At 37.6% G+C, this 22,267-nt stretch overlaps 3 protein-coding genes and 2 pseudogenes across 4 annotated transcripts; 3 read left to right on the top strand and 2 right to left on the bottom strand.

The window, feature by feature from the left end:
- The first annotated feature begins 615 nt into the window (after window positions 1-615).
- On the top strand, window positions 616-5,224 carry LOC122302782 (annotated as a pseudogene).
- Window positions 3,083-3,218, top strand: LOC122305947 (annotated as a pseudogene).
- A 134-nt stretch (window positions 5,225-5,358) lies between the features above and the next one.
- On the top strand, window positions 5,359-8,241 carry LOC122302783 (transmembrane ascorbate ferrireductase 2-like). The gene is made up of 5 exons (XM_043114199.1): window positions 5,359-5,557; window positions 6,077-6,484; window positions 6,623-6,671; window positions 7,515-7,714; window positions 7,817-8,241. The coding sequence occupies exons 2-5, from the start codon at window positions 6,341-6,343 to the stop codon at window positions 8,120-8,122; spliced, it is 699 nt and encodes a 232-aa protein (XP_042970133.1). The 5' UTR covers window positions 5,359-5,557; window positions 6,077-6,340; the 3' UTR covers window positions 8,123-8,241.
- A 960-nt stretch (window positions 8,242-9,201) lies between these two features.
- Window positions 9,202-14,551, bottom strand: LOC122302780 (translation initiation factor eIF-2B subunit delta). 2 transcript variants are annotated; one of them, XM_043114198.1, is made up of 7 exons: window positions 13,823-14,551; window positions 11,851-11,994; window positions 11,214-11,575; window positions 10,155-10,899; window positions 9,964-10,060; window positions 9,820-9,874; window positions 9,202-9,584 (listed from the first exon to the last, which is right to left on the bottom strand). In XM_043114198.1, exons 1-7 carry the CDS (start codon window positions 14,361-14,363, stop codon window positions 9,522-9,524), a joined length of 2,007 nt encoding a protein of 668 aa, XP_042970132.1. In that variant the 5' UTR covers window positions 14,364-14,551; the 3' UTR covers window positions 9,202-9,521. The 2 variants fall into 2 exon arrangements, with proteins under 2 accessions (XP_042970132.1, XP_042970131.1); XM_043114197.1 differs by having other exon boundaries at window positions 13,814-14,550.
- A 1,261-nt stretch (window positions 14,552-15,812) lies between these two features.
- LOC122302795 (cyclin-B1-2-like) lies at window positions 15,813-20,968 on the bottom strand. Its single transcript, XM_043114216.1, has 4 exons — window positions 20,746-20,968; window positions 20,188-20,288; window positions 16,601-16,698; window positions 15,813-16,075 (listed from the first exon to the last, which is right to left on the bottom strand). Exons 1-4 carry the CDS (start codon window positions 20,869-20,871, stop codon window positions 15,975-15,977), a joined length of 426 nt encoding a protein of 141 aa, XP_042970150.1. The 5' UTR covers window positions 20,872-20,968; the 3' UTR covers window positions 15,813-15,974.
- Window positions 20,969-22,267: the final 1,299 nt, after the last annotated feature.

Genomic DNA, 22,267 nt, shown 5'->3' on the forward strand with positions numbered 1-22,267 from the left:
GAAAATAAGAGAACAAGATAAAAGATTTGGTAGTTAAGAATGGAAATGAAAGTGAGAGAAAAAACTAATAAAGAAATAATAGAAGAATATTATTTTAATAGAATAAAGAAATAATAGGAAATGAGATATAGAAAATTTTTTAAAGTTGAGTAAAATTTAAGAGAAAATTATAGTAAGTGTGATTTCTAGCTAAAATTTAGAAAAAATTTTAGGAAACCAGATGTGAATTTTCTTAATATACAGCCAAATAATGGGCTCATGTTCTATAAGAACCAAACCAAAAACAGAAATATATAAATAAATTTTTTGATAAGTAAATAGATAAATAAATAATAAAAGAAAGTAAGAAAGGGAAGGAAAGAGATAGTTTTCTTGAAATGTTATTGCCTCAAGGCAAGCCATGTTTCTTGTTCTTTAGTTCTGATCTAAATTCATTAACATTGTAGTGAGATCATTTGGAACAGAAGGGCGAAAAAAGGATGGCCTGCAACTTCCTCCAAGTGAGAAAGTTTACGAGTACATCCTCTTCCGAGGAAGCAACATAAAGGTATGGCGTATATTTTTTTGATACGTAAACCATTATATTATTAATGAGAATAGGCTTAGCCTAGGTACACGGGTATACAAGAGTTAAAACTATCTAAGAAGAAGGGAGGGAAACAAGAAAATCATGAAAATCTACGGCATTGACCCAGAGAAACAGAGTTCTAACAAACAATAATCTAATCTCCTATGGTGATCTCTCTCTCTCTCTTTGAAGGCCCGATCATTGCGCTCCTGTCAAATGCACCAAAGAATACAAATAGAAATCATCTTCCACACAGCTTAGATTTGTGGAACACCGACCATACTCGACCAACATGCCAGAAGTTCGACCACTGTTGCAGGCATAACCTAGGCTAATTTTACCCTTCTGAATGCATCGATCCATAATGCTTTAGAAATCTCACAGTATAGTAGAAGATTATTCACTATCTCACCACTTTGTTTACTCATGCAGCACCATTCCACCACTATCACCCCCGGTCTTCGTAGATTATCCATTATCAACATCTTTCCTAAAGACACTGTCCATGCAAAGATTGCTGCCCGAGGAGTGGCCTTATTTCTCCAAATTCTTCCCCATAGGAAGTGATTATTTTGTGTTTGTGTGATGGCCTTATAGAATGAACGAATTGAAAATATACCTTTGCTGGCCAGTTTCCACCATAACGCATCAGCTCGTTGTGTGCTCGGACTCATGGAGTTAAGAGTTGGAAGAAGTTCACATTCGACTGAAACACATCACCATCCATTTCCATGAGATCTGCCACTAAAGCTTCTTTCTCACGCGCAAGTGTGAACACTATAGGGAAAGGTATGGCAGATATTGATCATGTAATGCATGTGTTTTGCATAATGATAAAGCCTTTTTTTTTTTAATTTGCTTTTTGCTTCTTAACAAGTGAGGTTGTGAAAATTGATTGTGGTTAAATTAGGTTTTGAATTTCAGGTCTTGAGTGTCTATGTGGGATAACGTGCCTATTGAATCACTGTTGTGCTTAGATTACTCAATAAATATTCAGTTTGGAAAAACAATTGATGCATAATTTGTTGGAGTTGTTCCTTCGCCATTTCTGCAGCTATAAATTTACTCTCACACGAGAATGGTGGTAAAAGACAATAGCATTTTGAACTAGATTACATGTGAAAGATTGTGTTTTATGCTCAATGTATTTGTTGATGCTATCAAATACAAACTTTTGTGCATTCGATTACAGGATTTGCAGGTTATGGTTATATCAGCCTATTCATGGCATACAATGTCATGATTATATCAGCCTATTTTTAAGGTTAAATTGCTTCAATGTAAACTTTTGTCCATTCGGTTACAGGATTTGCAGGTCCAATCTTCCCCACCCATTCAGACTATGCCTATACACCACGATCCTGCAATTATACAGGTAAAAGCAAATACTATAGGCTGCATTTGGAATATTACCAGGTTGGCAGACCTATTGTTACTCTAAGACCGTTGTATCTCAGGCCTGAGTACAATCTATGATGCAGTAGTCAACACTCATCTCTATCTGATTCCTTGTGCAGTCTCATTATCCACAAGCTCCAACTGCATCCATGAGTTTACCTTCTTCTGGTCCTAGTACCGTTCCAGATCCTAGTGCCCATACCGCACAAATGAGCCTCCTTGCTCCAGCATTTCAAGGAAGTCTTCCCTTATATCAGCCCAGTGTAAATTTAAGGTCATGGGGTTCATCACCTCCTCCTCCAACCACAAATGTCAGTGGGCTTGTGGTGCCAATGTACTGGCAAGGATATTATGGGTGCCTTGGGTTTCAAGCCCAACAGCAATCTTTGCTTCGGCCCCCACCTGGCTTGTCAATGCCACCTTCCCTGCAGCAGACTATGCAATATCCTGCTATGACTGCATCTTTACCTTCTGGATCTTCCCACTTGCCAGCTTCACCTTTGTTAGAGTCACCCTCACCTCTGTTGCCACCATTTAGCCTTGGCACCCGGAATTTACAATCTTCCATCCTTCCTGCTCAGTCTTCTGGTATAATTTCAAACTCATCAACAACTTTGATCACTAATAATGCTTCTGCACGATCTCTTTCTACTGTAACTCTGAGCAATAGCCTGCCACTGGTATCTCCATTGTCTACTTGTTTGGATAAAACTGCCATTTCGTCATCAGTCTCTGACAAGTCTAAAGTCCATGGTCCTGTAATGCCTTTTACAAGTATGTCTGAATCTACGACCTCCATTGCTGGAACATCAAGTTCAATTTTGAAGGAGGAGCAACGTCATCTTTGGTAACCCCAGGCCAGCTTTTGCAGCCGGTACCCACCATGGTATCCCCATCCCAACCTTCACAAACAGTGCAGAGGGACGTTCAGGTGGTGCAAGTATCCTCATCAGAAAAATCACTATCAACATCAGCAACAGAAGCACAAGAACCTATATTGCCCCCTGCCTTTGCCATCTAGCTATAAGGTACTATTGGCAATATTTGACAATTTACTGAGCAAAACTCTGATTGCTGTAATTAAGGTAGTCAGATAACTATTGCGTAACTTTGAAGGTGTTTGTGGAAAGGAGAGATGGTTTGCATCTCCCCTGATAGGGATGGTAACAGCCTTCGGGCTTACCTGTTTATCAGCACATCTGGCTAATGCTCCCCCCACCTATGAAGGTGGATCTTATAGCCCGATTTCTTTACTTCCTAAAATTTAAAGTTTTTGTGGCATACCTTTAAGCTTGGAAAGCTTTTTAGTTTTAATTTTAGTTTTATTTATTGTGGGGTTCTTCAAGAGAAAGAAGTTTGTTAGTTAATATTAAATCAGAACAACATTGCATAGAATAATTCCACAAAGACTGCATTACATGGGCCTCATGAACACTGCCACATTTACCTGAACTACTTAAAGAAAGAAATAGCACCCCTAGGAAGAAGACCGTGATTTGCAAAAGATTAAATAGAACATTCCATGTGAATGATATGAGAACCCATTTTATGATCTGAAAAGAAGATAAAGCTCCTGCTTTTGAGCACTAGTAGCTCGAACAGATTTCTTTCCTGCACCTGGCACTTTTAGCTTATTGTCCATGGCTACGGACCTACTGTTCCTAGTTATGCCCAAGCTCCTACTTTTGAACTCTAGCATCTTGAATATATTTCTTTCCTTTACCTTTTTATAATAAATTCTTTAATTACCTTAAAAAATGATTTCTTCCGGCTCCCAGTACCTCACCTGATTGTGCACAACTACTTTTCCTAGTCATGCCCATTTAGGTAAAAAAATTTCAAGTTCCATAACTTTATAGAATTTTTTGTGTGTAAATTTATAGAATAATAGGAGAGGATGATATTAATCTTTAGATTGGGAGGAGAGAATTTAAGAGGAAATGGGTGTGGTGATTCCTTCCTATATTTTGGTTGCACAGATCCGGCTTTGAGATTAATACCTGGCTAAAAAATATGACATGGATTCTAATATATGCTTCTTTGTTGTCAATTCTCCCCCTTCCTTTCTAGCCACGTGGAGCTCCTACACATCAACATAATAATAGAGGACGTGAAACAGGAAGAGGAAATGGGGTATGCGCTGCTTCTATATCAACTCTGGCTGGCTTGATGATGTACTGTAGCCATCATAATAATGTGAACTTTAAAGAAGTTGATTATGAATTCTATAATGAGGAGTAAACCAAAAGGGAAATTTGTGAAAATGCACTGCCAAAGCATGTGCACACTTCTCCAAACTTTTCCAGTAGTTACCATTGTTAACCACAAGTTCTCTACACAAATTTAACCTTCTTTGCGTCTGTAGGACTATTCACTCATTCATGGTGGTTTTGCATAGCTTTTGACTAGTTGCAAACTATGTCTAGCAGATTTCACATCCTGTGACCAGATTCCGGTAGGAGTTTGATTTTATAGCAATGAATGAGAAATTCCACAAGGATGAACTTTGGGGTGTTCTTGGTCGAAGCAATAGAGCTCAAGAAGATGTAGAAAACTCACAAGATGAAGACAGCGGTGGAGTATTAAAACATGAGATCAAGGTAATATGATCCAATTAACTCTCTTTCCCTCTGAAAAATCTAAAAAATACAAAGCCCATTTATTTATTGTTGGCTTTCTTGTTCTTCAGCCTGTTTATGTCCAGGATGACTTTTTCGATTCCCTGTCTTGTGGCGATCTCGATCGTGAATCACGTAATGGGAGGACCAGATTTTCTGAACAAGTGGGAAAAGATTCCGAGGTATTTTTACATAATTGCAAATTATTTATAATTATCTCACCTCAATTTACAGAATTCCTTTTCTGAGTCATTTGCGTGATGAATTCATTATCTACACATTGCAATCATTGTCTATTGATTCTCCTTGTCAGTATCTGTGGTACGATATTCTTTGTTCACGCTTCTTTTGATGGTGATGGTCATGCAGACATTTAGCTATATTTCAAGGCATTGGGGTGGTCGAGGAGAAGGTCGTGGACCTATTCAACGAGGCCGATCACATGTTGGTTATTATGGGAGGGGCTATGGCTATGTTGGGAGGGGTCGGGGACATAGCTATTAAACCAGAGAGGAATATGTTTGTACTATTTGTGATGTTTACAGTCTCAGAGATCGTGCTAAAACACTTATACCTTGATACAAAGGGATTTGGATTGCAATTTATGCTAAGCATAATCAGTCAGGGTCGTTTAAGCGTACTCTCTCTCTCTCTCTCTCTCTCTCTCTCTCTCTCTCTCTCTCTCTAATCTGTTTAAATGACTTTTCCAAGCCTTCGTTGCCTGGGAAAGAATATTTCAGGTCCCAGCAGCTATTATGGATGGATGCATACCTTCTCATAGATCCTTCAAAGAGTCCTGAGTACTCGATACTTTGTCCCTTCTCCAGCCTCTAATAGCTTCTTTTCCGGTTTTCCTTGATTACAAGCTATTCCTCTCTAAATTTCCTTCTATGTGCAAACTTGAATTTTTAATTAGCCATTTTCTGGAATGGTATGGAGCAATCTTCATATGCCTCCGGTGGTCCCATTTGGGGTAAGCTTTTGGATTTTCTCATCATTCATCCTAGGTACTAAGAGCTGAAGCATCAAAATTACAACCCAAAAAATTTTCTTGTTCAAGCTTGATAAGACTTGCTGCGCTGGGGAATTCATAAAAGATGTCTGGATTTTGCAAAATCCAGACCTTTAGCCACTTTATGAGTGGAAGGGAAGGCAGCCCAACCCAAAACAAAAGGTCCTTGTACATGGACTGAGGATGTGCACCAACGAAATGCACATGTCGATGCACACAGTCGGTTCACTGAGCATTTTTCAAAAAATAAAAAAAAATGATTGGTATCTTTTCAATCATTATGACATTAATATTACTTGGTTGGATTGGAATTTTCACTTATGTTAAAATCGTGATAATATTGAGATAATATGATAAATAGCATTGCGATAAAATTTGGACATTTTAGTTTAAAATTTAAGAGTTATTCTTTATCTCAGATTTCTTGTAGTACATTTTAAATATATTATTTATATTTTTTTTATATTTTTATATTTTTAGGAACCAATAGAATTTAGAAACTCGGGAGAGGAGAAGTCAGACTTGGGGAATGGTCTGACGAACAACTACGTCGGGTTCAGTCATTCCTGACTTCATTGTAGTTTGAAACTTATCCTCCGATCTCAAGGAAAGAACAGGCAAGCGATCCCCCGAACATCTTAAAACCCTAATCCACGCAAATTACTTTTCTTTATTAACTTCCAATATCAACCACTTCGATCTCGAGACCTTCCTTCCTCCCTCTGTCTCTCCCTGGTTGAAGAAATGGCGGTTCCTGTGGTGCGATTCCCGATCTTCTTCATTGTAAGGGTGATGGGCTTTATAATCACCACTTTGGTGCTGACCTGGACCCTCCATTACAGAGGGGGCTTAGCTCTCATTTCCGACGACAAGGACCTCATCTTCAATGTACTCTCTCTCCCCATTTTCGATTTCTCTCTCATTTTCTCTTCAGTTTTTACATTTCTCTTGGTCGATTTTTTATTTTTATTTTTTGTGGTTAAGAATATTAGATCGTTGATGTTATCTTTGTAATGGGCGTTGTAGGTCCATCCTGTTCTGATGGTGATCGGGCTCCTGCTACTTAATGGCGAAGGTATATGTAAATGCCTCCTTTTTTCTTAACTGAGCTTTTGAGGGATGGCGGAGAGCTTTGGTTAGTTTTTGCCCTGTTAATGTTTGTCTTAATAATTAAGTAGGAGAGTTTTAATGAAGTCAATTAATCTTAAACCTCACAATAATGTAAAAAATATTTGAATCATGTTTTAGTATAATTAGGCGAATAAGCTCTAGCTCGGATGAAATTTCCCCTCCATATAAGAAAGTAGATGGAGATTATGATGGTTAAGAACCCTCCACCTGTTAGTCGTGGGTTTAAGACCTGTTGCACATTTAAAGTGGAGGCATTAAAGTTGTTTGATGTTCATGATAGGCTTTGATTAGTTGGCTGGGTTAAGACCTTGTCTCGACTTTGATTGTCAGTTCACGTATATTTTATCAACTTACCAGAGAAAATGTATTTATCAAGTCACCTACGATGTTCCAAAATTTGACAAGCTTTCCCTGTTGATGATTTTTGGGTTCACAAAAGTTTTTCATCTCAAATGTTAACAAAGTGTTTTAATACATAGGTAGATCTCGTCTTCCCTAGGAACGTGGGGAGCACTTGCATCTTGTGCTTTTTGTTAAATTATTCATATATTTTATGTTTCTCTTAAACATGAGAATCCAAGATATGTTCTATTTAGTTAGAAAAATGTTTTAGTGGCAATTACCTGGAACTTTATTATTTCTCAAAAGAGTACATTATCAGATATGCGAAGTCTCGAAATATGTATGATTTTAGAATTTAATCATCAGCTTGAATCGTGTCATCTTCTCTGTAATGCTGGTGTTGAAGAGTTCTCCAGTTTTTAACGTTTGGTATGGTATTGTGCAGCCATGCTTGCCTACAAGACAATTTCAGGAACAAAAAGCTTTAGAAAATTAATTCATCTCACATTACAGTCCCTTGCTTTCTGTTTAAGCGTCATTGGTGTATGGGCTGCTCTAAAGTTCCACAATGAAAAGGGAATCGACAATTTCTATAGCCTGCACTCTTGGTTGGGCCTGGCTTGCCTTTTCCTCTTTGGCATTCAGGTCTGAAAAAAGACCTCTTTTTCATTACGCATACTTGTTTTCTTGTGGACTTGGTTTCTGGGATCACAAGTCTAATTTCTTTCAATCATTTCTTTTGCTTAGTGGGCGGCTGGGTTTGCAACCTTTTGGTATCCAGGTGGCTCAAGAAATAGTCGAGCAACCCTGCTTCCATGGCATGTATTCTTTGGGGTTTATATCTATGCCCTTGCTATTGCGACTGCTACAACTGGCATTTTAGAGAAGGCTACATTTCTTCAAACCAACAAGGTAATATCTCGCTATTCAATGGAGGCATTTCTGGTCAATTCTTTGGGTATTTTGATCGTCGTCCTGGGTGGTTTTGTAAGTCTTGCGGTTGTTACCCCTGCCAATGGCTTAGTTGATGCCCGCAAAGGACCAACAGAGTAGGTGCTCTCTTATATTTTTATGATTCTCCAGACCAAAAGGTGTATTTTTATTCCATATCTTCACCAACTATTGACCAAGATTCTAAAGAAATATCATTCCTGTTCTGTTTGTTCCTCCAAGTTTTAGAAAAGGTTGTTGCTTTAGTATTGGTCCTATAAAACGAGAGAGAGAGAGAGAGAGAGAGAGAGAGAGAGAGAGAGAGAGAGAGAGATCCTGGGGGCTCGGAGTGAGACCACAGAATTCTCACATGGTCACATAATGTGTCAGGACTCAGGAGTTAAACATGTGCACGGGTAGTCGATTAGTTTAGACTTTCTATTACACACCATATAGTGTTTGCCCTACATGATTTTTGAAGCTTTTTAAACGGGAAAAAGACTTCAAAGTTTAACCCTATATTCGTGCCACGCATAATTGATGTTTGACTTCGATCCTTCTATTAGATTGGTCGCTGTTAAAACTAGGAGACTGATACATTTCTTATAAATGTGGTGATTCTTATTTTTTAGCAGAAAGAGTACATCTTTTCAAGAATGTTAATGTTAAAAATACCAAAGACTCTTGCCTTGCAAATGATTACACATTTTGATAAAAGATGAAAAAAAGTTTAAATTGTTGAAGTTGTAAACATATTAGATAATAATGGACAAAATGTAGGGAGTGCAACTCCCATAAAATATAATTGAATAGAAGCCATGTGAGATTGTACCAACTCCATACCAGCTCCAGGAGTATAGTAGACCGTGATATAATCTGGAGGGGAGGCAGTTCATGCAACAGCCCCCACTGAATGTAGTAGGGTTTTAGGATAGTTATATGGCGAGCATGTCCCTCTTTTTGTCTCTGTTTTATTTATCTATAATATGCTTGATTAGGCCCAAAAAAAAAAAAGAGTCCCTCTTTCTGTCTATTATTGATGTTTTTCAAAGAAATTCACGCGATTGGGAAATCCAAAAAACGAATAACACAACAGAATGAATTTGGGTCCTTGAATGAGAAGCCCAATTTTGACCTTTCAATGTTGACCGGGAATGCAACGGAGAATGGTCCCGTAGGATTGCCAACTTTTAATTAAGATATCCAATAAAAGCAGCAATTCAATTACGACTCATCTAAAGCATGTCAACAAAACTGTCACATTGGGTTCTGCATTCCACAAAAGTAGAAACTAAAAGGGCAAGAGAATGTTACAACAATGGAGAACACGACACCAAATCTGCTCGGAGAGGCAAAGGAATCGCACTCTTCACGGAGTCGTGACAACGATTTAAAACCAAAAACAAAAGGCCGAATTTTGATGAGTACATTATTATTCCCAAAACATGGGCAAATAGAGAAGTAAAACTCTATTTATTGGCCGCTCAGCAAACAAAATTTTGGAGAAGCTTCTCCAAACCATCTATACCCATACGTGTTCTCTCCGATACTCTCGCACAATGACAGGCACACTGGTGGGTGGGACCTGACACAAACGCCAAAGCACATATATTATTAGATTGATTAGGAAAAACACAAAACTTCCTTCAAAATTCAGACAAGCCAACTTTTAAATAAATTAAAAAAAAAAAAAAAACACTTTTTAGACATGCTGCTCGTTTTATAATACAACTGAAAAATATAAAGCTCGGACCTCATAAGACATGAAATACTTGTGGCATTTTATTGTAAAATTAATTTGAACAAATAAAATGACTTACCATGCCATAATCAGTGACTATCATTGAAACATAATCTGAAGGTGTTACATCATAACTGCCAATAACAATCCAGAATTGGAACTTCAAGATCAGTTTGGGAAATTGTCACTTGCAGTGCTTATTACCTAAATTATTAGTACTTACATCAGATTCAGAAGTTGCAGGTTCTCGCTATTAGTAAGACCATCCAAATAGTTAATGTCATCTCTACCAGGAACTTCTGAAATGACATCTGGATCACCTGCAAGAGATGAAACAGATGATCCATAATTGGCCATAGCACATGAAGGCAATCATAAATTTTAAGAATCACTTTCAACTGTAGGAGTGTATACCGAGTTCATTTGAGCATATCGAATCAAGCTGTACCCTTTCGTGAAATTTATATGCCTCACAACAAACTAAGACTGGTACACGGAATTCATGAGCAACCATAGCAACACATGCAGTTCCAACTCTTGAGTAAACTGTTCCATTAGACAATACTGATGAAGCACCCAGAAAAACTTGAGTAACTTCACGCATGATATAAGAAATGGCATTTATATTAGTGTAAGTACAGCTAAGGCCCTTTCCCACCAACCTACGAAGTAAAAGTTTCCCCTCCAGCTTCGGGCGAGAGTCCACTACCACAACACGGAACTGTTTGCCAAGCTCATGGGCATGTAATAGAATCATTTCAACTGCAGAAGATGACCCATATGTAAGAAGAACATCGCCATCTCGTATTTTTGTAACAGCGTGATTGACTATCACATTGTCTGCAAGTATGATCTTCTCATTTATGAAATGCTCAACATCTGACTGAAGCGATGCTTTTGCTTCTGATTCAGACAGAGTCAAAGGTACCTTTGCAATACAACTTTTTAGAAACCTGATTGCATTACCCATGCTGATTGAAAGAGGCCTGCACTCGATAAGAAATGAAACATAACTACTTATTTTTGCAGTTAAGTCTCTACTGAGAGTTTTTTCAGATGGTGTTGAGTAATCTTTGATAGCTTCTCGAAATGCTTCAAGCATTGCAATGCAACGAGCATTGCCACCAGATATACTTCCAGATAAATACTGTAGTCCAACCTGAAACCGACCATAAAATAAAAAATATTCTAATTAGACATTAGAGTAGTTCTCTCTTTCACATAAAAGATCATGAAATAAAGTACCAACTGCCAAACCCCTTTATATCAATACTTGGTCATCTAGCAATAGCCATCGTTTGGTGCCTAGGTACACTGACAAAGTGGAAGAAATTCTATGGTCAGAATCAAATATTTGGTTGAATCGACATGGATTTCCTAGAAACTTAACCACCCAGGTCATATGTGTGATTACTTTTTACTACTAAGCATACGACTCAACTGAAAGTGCCAGTCGAGAAGTTCATGTAACACCTTGTAAACTGCAGGATGAACAGGATCAAGTTGGAAAAACTTTGACTCAAGATCAGGAAGCTGAGTTCCATGCTCATATTGAGGCAAATGCCTAAACAGTTCAACTCTGTTCTTAGCTTCAGTTTGTTTTACAACTGCACGCCTTTTTGCCTTTTCCACTCGGATCTTATCATCATACTGCATGCGTGGATGAGGAGCATCCTTCTTTCTATCTTTTTCTGATAGGCGGTCACCTCCCCTCTTCTCGGAACCTGCAACTGTAGCACTGTCATTCTTTTGTGAATGAGGCTTTGTGGCTTTAATTGGTTTTGCATTTGCTCCCATCACTGCCCCAGAAGATGCGGGTACTTTACTTCCTTCAGCTGACAAACATTGTAACCAAGAAGCATGCATAACAATACGATCATCAGAATGTAGCACTTAGGATATAAAATTTACCTTCCAACAAAAACAAAAAGCACAAGTTATTCTTTCACGCAAGCTATATTGACAAAATAAAAGAACAGGACAAATGAAGGCAGGTGTAGAAAACAAGTATAGAATAAACAACAAAGACAATGTCATTAAGTACATGTTCACTCAAATAGATTTTAGCATGAAAACCCAATAAAAAATTAAAAAAAATAAACTTTTGCACCTTTTGCAGCTCGTTGTGCCTCTTGAAGGGCACGCCTTTCAGCTTTTGAGGTTTTCTCCTTCAGTGGTTTTGACCTTTCAGGTCGGTCATTTTGCACTTCAACTGATCCTCCTACTTTTTCAACTATTATTTCTGGGTCATAAACTGCATAAATAGCAAAACTCTTATATAGCCATGAAATCTTCCAGAGCAAGAATAATAAATAGCAGGCAATCACTTTTTCTTTTATATGATGGAGGAATTTAAGTCTGGCCATTAATATCAAGATCTTACTGGCATTCAATTACAATGGCTTCTAGACAAACCCAGTTATCCCCAACAAATCACTATCTCAGTTTCTGATTGCCAAAAGCCCCACCTACTTTTTCATGCAGGGAAATTTGACATTTGGAAGAGATAGTTGACAAAACACTAATTAGTAACTCCATAAAGAATTCAAATTGTATCCAAACAACTCCTACTGTATGATAGCATGATCCATGATCAGAAGTTTATATTAGGTTCTTTTAGAGAAAGGAATAGATTTATATCAAAAGTCTCCTTTCAGCTACCAACTGACTCACAAAAACTCCAGCTTTCATATTTCTTATTACTTTCATTTGCAATTTCAAATACCAACAACTTTTGAAATTATAAGGTAAATGGACGATATCGTCAATAAGTTTGAAATTTATTTCTATAGCACCATCTCTTCACATGTTGCCTGAATCATGCTTGGTGAAGCCAAATATAATTGCATCAGGTGTCCTTTTGTAATTACTGAGTATCTCTACCCCAATATCTCATATGTAGCTACAACATAGTTACGGAATGCTCCCAAACTTTAGACTTAGCAAAGAAAAAACAACATAGAATGATATGATACTTCATTTACAGGTATTGACACAGCATGATAGCAGAGGCAGGAAAGTACACGACTTTTCCTAATTATACCTTGGATTGGCAATAATGGGAATCTAGAATACCAGATGAGAGGCATTTAAGAGACTAGATATTTTTTGTGTTGAATGACTTTGAAAATTCTGAAGAATATAAATGAAGGAAAATTACAAAGGACTCCTCCAACCAACAAAAGAAGTCCAATAAGGACGACTGGAAAGGGAATTAATTGAAAAATCAGAAAACATACATAACAACAACGTGGTGCTGGAACACCCAAAAGCATGCAAAAACGAGGGGTTTTGAGGCTAAAGGGCTCCGGAAAAATTAATTCATTTGGGGAAGTCAGAGTTCACAACGATGCTCATTTTGTTAGTTCATGGGTACCATAACTCCCACGAAGCAAAAGCAATCATCGTTTCAAGTTTAGAAACAAAACCCAACTCTGTTATGGGCTGAGCTTAGGGACTCTCTCCCCTCCCATCTGTCTAAAAAGCACAGAGAATTCCAGCCATCAATTGAAACTTCCTGCACGTTTCGTCTTCGATAGTATTTTTTTTTTTTATAAAGTATTTCTTCTTCGATAGTAATGATACATAATAGAGAGAGAAACCACGTTGAAGAAAAGCTTCTCACTTGCTCACTTAAGAGCTCCTCTCTCTACATAATGCATTGACAAATAAAAATGCGTGGAGCACCTCATTTGATGAGCCTAAAAGTCAAGCTCGATATTTATTAAAAACTAATATGGCTGTTGCATGTACACTTTGCTGATTGCAAAATATAACTCTAAGCTACCATTTATGCCTTGCTCTCATTCATTGATCATTGATAAAACTCAGCTTCCTTAACCAACCCCCCCCCCCCAAAAAAAAAAAAAAAAAACTCTAAGCAATCATTAACTTCAGCATTTGGACAAGGTGGCTGAAGCCAGATTGGACAATTATATTAATAATTCGAACCGAGAATTAAGGCGACAAAAACTTACCATCTTGAAAATAAATTTTTAAAAATAAAATCTGCATTGTATAAATCAACTAACTTTGTGGTGTATCTGGCTTCATTTCGATCTAAATGCAATTACCAGTAATACCAGGAGGCATCATCTTCACCACTGACACTGTCGTCAGCCCAGTCGCAGGCACGCTACTCGCCTTCACTGCCGTTAGATCAAACCCTCCACTCGGAAACGACGACGCAGTGGGAACCACTTTTACCGTATTTCCCCTCAAGTCGGCCGAAAACTCCGCGTTTCCCACCATCCTACCGGCATAGGACGACGAGGCCGTTAGGGACATGGCAGGAAAGAAGTCCGATGGTTTACTATAGCTCCTCCCAGCGGCGGTGGTGAGGGAGTCTCGGCGGAGTGGGGAGGCCGGAACCGGACGGGAAGGGGATGGGGAGGGGAGGAGGGCGTTATCGGCGGAGGAGTGACGTGGAGGAGGGATCATGACTGGAGAGAGGGAGTTGCCGGAGGGGGATAGGTCGGATACGGGAGGGGATGAGGAGGAGGATGATACGATCGGGGCGGGTGGAACTGAGACAGAGCGCTCAGGTGGGGCCCCTGGAGCAAAGAATCCCACTTGCCGGACCTTGGGGTCGATCACCGTGCGTGGAGATCGGCGGGGCTCCATTGGAGCATGGAAAAGGTGTTTGGCTGGCAGGAAAATGTCAAAAGAAAATTTGCCAGGAAGTTTTTCCCGGAAAATATTCGGGGGTTTATCGGAAAAGCTTGGGGGTTTGGAATTTGGATTGATACGAGAGAATATAGAGTAGCGAGGAAGAGCAGAGCTGCGGGCAGCCAAAAGAATTAAAATTACTAAAAACAGAAAAAGCAAAATGACATAAAAATAAATAAATAAATAAATAAATAAATAATGGAAAAAGATATATTTTTAGACGATGTGTTAATAAAGTATGAAGATTTAGCTTAAAAAAAAAAATAGGGGAGAAGGATCGCATAATAATTCCTTGAAACATATATATATTAATTAGTTCAAGTTAAGGTTACAATATTTCATAATATATTATGACATTATTTTTCTTATTCATATGCTTTTCATTAATAATTCTCTCTTCTCTCATTTTTTTATATTATTATTTTTATTTGTGTTAAAAACCCCTTATATGTAGTTTGTGATATGCAGTATATTGTTGTTATTGGTTTGTTAAATTATTAAGATGCTGTGTCTGTGTGTGTAGTTTATTTAAGTACGAAGGGAATTACTGTCAAGTGCAATGCTGCCGATGACGGTAAAGTCAACATTACCACCCTGAAAATGCATAAAATAATCACAGTCATTGTCTATATGATTGCCCAAATGACTCTTTAATGTATGTGTCTATATATACACACATACACACATTCATATGTGTGTGCGTTTTTCAGGAATCAGGGGAACAAGGAATTTAATTTAAAAGGATCCTAGTGTTTGTTTAGGCAGGAGTGAGACTATTTGATTAGACTAAAATCAGAATTGGTCATCATCAATGCGGCTGGAGAATGCCAAAAAAATAAAGAAAGATGATGCCACATATCACGTTATAAGAGGCTGTGAGTGATGAGGACTGGTGTATATTCGGATTTTCACTATTTATCTCAACGAAAGGGACATCTGGGAAGCGAAGGAATTCTTAATCTGAAATAATGAATTGGTAGATCCCTTTTATTTTACTGAGAAAAAAAAAAGACTTTATTTTTATTATTGCAAGCAATGGCCGCAATGCCCCTACTCAAATCAATAAGTTTAAAAAAAAAAAAAAAATCGGGAGAGGTTTTATGATCGGTTGGTTTTTTTTTTTAAATAAAAAAAAATCAAATCATTCCGTCAGTTGTTTTTTACACCCGATATCAATTAAAATAAATAAATCTGAAAAAAGAAAAGAGAGAAAAAGCTCTTGCTTTGCTTTCTAAAATGTTCATTTTTTGAAAAAAAAATATAATTACAAGCACAATTATACACTAATTTGTTCACCAATATGATGTAATTGGTTAAAAAGTAAATTTTATTAAAAACGGTATAAATTTAAATTTTAAGTATAAATAAATCAGTATTAGTACACAGATTAGTGTGCGACTATGATTGTACGTAGCAAAACTCTTTTTTGAATAACAAGTAACATCTAAAGGAAACAGTCGTAATGTCCGATTAAGCTGGAAGCTACGTACCGAGTAGAAAAATATTTTTATAATCTGGAATTACATAATAAAAATCCAGGAAGAAACACAGCAACAAGTGCCACAATCATATGAAACTTGGGCAGACCGGTCCCTTTGAAACACCAAGACGAACTTCCATCCCATGATGCATGTCCAGAGGTCGGAAAGTCTCGGAGTCACGAGGGTCTGCAAGCATCACCGAGGTATAAGCTTTTTAACTCCCAGTTCATGCCAGAGTGTAGTAAATAAATACCAGACACTTATATAGTTATTTCATTTGCCAATATGGCTTGAATAAAGTCTACTTTTTCTAACCGCGGAAACTCATGCAAACTGAGGACAAAACAGGAGGATCCGGTACAAAATCCCATTTAATCTTCTTGAAAAAGAGATCAATTGAGACGACAATAATTATTGTTTATAACTCATAAAGAATCGGGTACTCCAATCAAGGAACTACGAGATTTTACTTGCTAAAAACAAACAATTTCAATTTCCACATACAACTGAAATCCATGCGCTGAGAAATACTCCTCAAAGACAAATCACATAAACTTTAGCATAACTGATCAACATCTTCTCTGAGTCTTATCAAACAAAAAAAATAAATCATCTTCTCTGAGTCTCATATTTTAAGTTACGTTTCTATCCTTATCTGCATCCATCTTATTAACTTGAAGTTTGAAGAAAGGTCTATGAGGGTTTCCTTACCATTCAGATAATCCTCGAAGCCAAAGTCATCCAAGCTACCTGTAAGAGCCTCCAAACCCAGCATTGAAGATGGAATTGCTCCTGGAGGCCTCTGAAATCTGCAATTGTTTCCCAAACAAAATTTTTTAAAAAAAATAATAATAATCACGAAAAGAACAAAAGCATAAAATTCCTGCATAAGTAAATCTAAGAAATATGCAAACCTCTATATATACAGCAACAAACAATAACAAGAATTCATTATGACTTCCGGCCTTCGGACTAGTGATAAGTGAAGGCATGAGAGGTTCTGGTAAGTCTTAGGTTCATTATAATCTGCATGCAAATGCATATATACTGTGTTGTCACAGTAAAAGCAGCAGCACACAAAAAACCTCTAATCAAGATCTAATTGAAACATATATGGTCTACGCCATGTACACGCATAACAAGATTCAAAAACTTATTTTCTTTGGCTATCCCATATATGATAAAAAAATTCGTAATAAAATACAGATTTTCTTTTATTGGCACCAGGTGTCTGAGAAGAGAATCCGAAAAATTCACAAAGCAACACCTGAATTGTACACAAGTAACCAAAAGGCACACATAATCTGAAACTGAGATTCTTGATTACCTCATCTCTTGTACATAATAAACAGCGAATCAAAAATTCAGAATCGTATAAGGCAAGAAACAAAATACATGCTCCAAGTCATTTGCAACGAGAAGTTGATTGGAGCCTTTTTCTTTTCTTTTTCCTTTCTTTTCTTTTTTGGCACTGGGTGTCCAGGAAAAATGTCCCGACTAATCCTGGGGGTGCACAGGTCCTCGGCAAAGAGTTTCCCGTAAGTGCACCTCGGGTAATTTAAAGGAACAATCTCTCAATCTGATGGCCCTAGAGATTGTTTGCACTCAAAGGGATTTGAACCTTAGATTTGGGGGGAGTATACCCACAAGCCCAAGGCCTTTACCACTTGAGCCAACCCCTAGGGGTTGTTGCTTAGAACCAATTGTTCTTAACCCTTCTGGTCAAACTCAAAATTTAGAAGAAAAAAAACATATAGTATCTTCTCTCTCTTTTTAAATCAGAAAATAGAGATAAAATGGGGAAAAGGGCAATAACTCAAGCCTCAATTGAATACATAATCTAACTTTAAACCTAAGTAATTCCACAAATTTGCTACTTTGCTTGAAAGAAATCTTTTCCTTCAAAGGAAACAAGATGTGACTTTAACATCTTGGCTCTAAGGGTTTTGATTTGGTGAAAGATGACATCATAGACCCTCTTCAAGTTCTGTATGACATATATGGTTAAATACAAAGCCAAGTTTTTTTCCACTAATTTCTAATATAATTGTAAATCTTGGGAAAATCCTTATATTTAGACCATTCTTCTACAACCACTAACAAGCAGAAAGGATTTCTAAACAAAGCCCTACTGGTCCCTTCATTAATGATCCAGTGCATTGGCACATTTGTGTTGAATCTTGTGAGATAGTATGCTGTATATTGGAAAGGGAAAAATAGGACCAGATTTTAGATGGTTAAACCTAAGTACAACCACCATTTTTTTTTTTTTTTATAAGTAAGAATTATCATTGATTGAATAAAACTAGGCAAAGCCCATGTACACAGGAAGTATACAAAAGAGACACCTAGTTACATTCTAGAAAGTACAACCACCATTTTAAAACTTTCAATACAACTTCCCAACACAATATCTTAGTAAACTGCTTAATAATTAAAGGAACTTAGGGGTTGGCTCAACTGCTAAGAGACTTAGCTGCAAACAATTTTTAGGATACACCGGACTAGGAGAGTTTCTCCTTGAATTACCCGTGGTGCATTTACGAGTAACTCCTTGCTAAGGGCCTATGCAACCTTGGAATTAATCGGGACTTTGTTCCGGACATCCGGTGCCAATAAAAAAAACAACTAAAGGAGCTTACTTGATGTTCAAAGACTAGGATATTTCATAATCAAATTTTATGATATGACAAACCTATTGTTGTTCCTTTCATCATCAAAATTCTGTTGCTTAAAAAACCAGAATCTATTTCTACCTATAAAAGATATACGCACCGTTCCACCTTTCAACAATACAAGAAAAAGTGGTACCAAAGTCACCCCAATATGCATGACTACCAGCAAAAAATTTATTTTCAAATACGAAGACCAATTAAAGTTTTTGTGATACATAGGATCACATGTCTCAAACAACTGTCATTTCTGCATTTTCCATGCCCCAACTATGATTTCTACATTTTTCATGCCTCAACACCTATCATCCAAATCCTATAGCATTACTTCACATCAACAAACCTGATAAAGATCCACATATACTTCCATACAACATCATCTGTCAAAGAATCTTCCCAACTCTACTGATCATATGTACAAGCAGGGCCCTAGACCATGAAATCCTTCACCTTAAAGTCCTAAGATGTTAGAGGGGCTCATGGAGTTGGGTTGTGGAAACACATTAGAAGAGGATGGGAGGTGTTTAACCGCTTTGTTAAGCTCCAGGTGGGTACAAGATCCAGGATTAAATTCTAGAGCAACGTTTGGTGTGAAAGCAGGGCCTTAAAAAGATTTGTATCCCTCTCTCTTCCAATTGGCAAGTGCAAAAGATATATTAGTGGCGGATGCAATGGAGGTGTCGGGGGGACGGATTACTTGGAATATTAACTTCGGTAGGGCAGTACAGGATTGGGAGATAAGTAGCATTGCAGATTTCTACAGTTTTATATACTCCATAAGATTAAACAGCCAGCAAGAAGATGTCATGAGGTGGATGCCAGCAAGAAAAGGTATTTTCTCTGTTAAGTCTTTCTATAAGGCTCCCACCCCAGAGTCCAATTCTCATTTTCCTTGGAGAAAGATCTAGTGTCATAAGGCACCTCCAAAAGCTTCATTCTTTGTCTGGACAGCATCCTTGGATAAGATTCTTACCATTGATAACTAAGGAAAAGAATGATCATTATCGCAGATTGGTGTTGTATGTGCAAAGGAGGGGGAGAGTCGGTAGATCATCTTCTACTACATTGTGATGTGGCAAGGACTTTATGGTATGAGGTGTTCGCTCATTCGGCAATGGTTTGGGTGATGCCAAAAACGGTTGAGGCAGCGTTGGCCAACCATAAGAGGCAGGCAACCAATTAAAGCTATGTGGAGAATGATCCCTATTTGTATCTTGTGGAGTTTGTGGCGGGAGTGCAATGAGAAGACTTTCGAAGACCAAGAAAGATCATTAGAGGAGCTTAAACGGTTATTTTTAGAACTCCTTGTAGATGGGCCATAGCTGTAGATTTTCATGGCATGGCCCTTCGAGATTTTCTTGCCTCTAATGTGCCCACTTAGGTGGGGCATCAGAGTTGTAATTCAGGCGTTGCCATTCTTTGATCAATAAAATTTATTTATTTATCAAAAAAAATTAAAGTCCTAAGATGAGGGAAGACATTTGATGTATATTACTTCAAGGCCTCTAATATTTTGAACTCAAACCTAAACCTACATAGGTTTATTTAAGCTTACAGTTAAAATTACCAATAGAGTGAATAATACATATAGTTTACATCAATCAACACGGGGTAAAAAAGTCATACCGAGAAAGAATTTGCTTGTCAAGATCCAACTTCAATGGAAAAGCACTTCCGTAGGTGTTTATCAAGATCTTCCTCTTCATCTCCTCCTGTGAGCTCCTTGCCTAACAGGTTCCCCCCACCCAAAAAAATGAAAAACGAAAATAGAATTTCAAAGTCAGCATTTTATAAGGGAGAGAAAGAACAATAAGCCCTGTCCGTTTGTTTCAAAGAAATTTGTTCCGTGAAGCCTTGTTACGGCTCCGTCTACCTATCCTGAAACTAAACGAAATTATATATATTAAAGCATGCTCGACTTTTTTTCTATATACAGATGAAACTAAAATCTTCGTCAGAAAATAGTTAGCACTAAAAGAAAAAAGACTAATGGAGCCCTGAGAGTATATAAGTGTGAATTATACGTAGATAATGTTTCAAATAGAAAGAAAGCGTAAGATTTTAAGTAGCTTACAAAAAATTTCACTTTCTCCTAATTCTTACTCGTGAGCGAAACGTAAGATGGGGGGAAAAAACTGAAAAAGAGAGCTGAAACGATAGAGAAGAGGAAGAGAGAATGGATACAGATTGGTAAGCGGATTCCAGAGGATGCGATCCGACGATGTCGCTCTTGACGCCATGGAGTCCAAATCGAAGAGCGTCGTTTTGGATCCCTCCGATTTCGTGTGCTATGGTCTTCGGTGCGTCCATGTTTGTTTTCTACCAGATTTTCTTCTTCTGCTTCTGCAACTGGTGTTATTGTTGTTGCCGAACTTTGTGCGCAAGCAATGAAAGGTGCAAAACCACAAACGGCGGCGTTTGGTAAATGATGGAGTCTTTTTTTTTCTAAAAAAAAAATGACTGAAGGAGACTTGAACGAAAAGTTAAGGGTACTGTGAAAAACGCCGCCGTTTGTATCCATCAACCTAATTATATGGGCTAGGCCTGATGGGCTTTTCCTCCGTCCCAATTTACTGGGAGCTGACGAACTTGATGTTTTCGGGCCTACATCAAAGGATCATAGAGTGCGATGGTCCGTCAACTTGTTTGAAAGACGGAAATGGTTTCTGAACTGGCAGAATGTACGGATCTAGGGCTTGTAAGCTTTGTAGTCTTTTAAAAAAATAGATTTTAAATGAAAAACTTATTTTTTTAGATATTTTTTTAAAAGGATTTACACGAGATATGCGCATCATAATCTTGCATATATATATATATATATATATATATATATAATATAATGTTCAATTGGATATCACATCCGGTTTTTATTATGGAAACCAAATTGTGTTCAAGACGGGCTTAGTTGGTTGCAAATAAATTAAATTTCGAATATGGTATTGCAGTTGATGCTATTGGCAGGAGTGGAGGGTTGCTGTTGATGTGGAAGCAGGATATTCAGTTAGAATTACTTAATTATTCTCAAAGGCATATCAATGCTTTTATCACTAATGACATGGGGGATGCTTGTTGGCTGCTTACATGCTTTTATGGCCACCCTAAGGTAAGTCAAAGGAAGGTTGGTTTTGATTTACTAAATTCTTTTGAACCTGTTGAGTTGAGCTGGTGTGTTATTGATAATTTTAATGAGATCTTAACTAATGATAAAAAGGTAGGGGGCAAAGAAAGGAGTGAGGGTCAGATGAATTTATTCAGAAATGTTTTAGAGAAAGGTTCTTTATTTGACTTCGGGTGGAGGGGGGATAAGTTTACATGGTCTAATCGGCATGAAGATTCTTCTTTTACAAAAGTTAGGCTTGACCGTGTATTGGCAAATCAATATTGGATGAATATGTCAATAAACTATTATGTGGATAGTCTTATTGCTATTTGTTCAGACCATAGACCTTTGCTTCTCAATTGCATGTTTAGATATCACTCACGGGTTTCCATCCCTAATTACTTTAAGTATGAGGCAGCTTGGGGCCAAGAGGATGGATGCAGAAGTTTAGTAAGTTTGGTATGGCAGAAGCCGATGGGAGGACTGAATCAGTGGAGGAATGTGCAATCCAAGCTAGCCCTTTGTAGTAAGGATCTACTGAAGTGGAGTAAAAACATTGATAAGGACAGACTACAGGCAATTAAGGAAAAAACAGCAGCTATTAAT

This window comes from Carya illinoinensis, chromosome 3 (genome assembly GCF_018687715.1).
Source record: "Carya illinoinensis cultivar Pawnee chromosome 3, C.illinoinensisPawnee_v1, whole genome shotgun sequence".
NCBI lineage: Eukaryota > Viridiplantae > Streptophyta > Magnoliopsida > Fagales > Juglandaceae > Carya > Carya illinoinensis.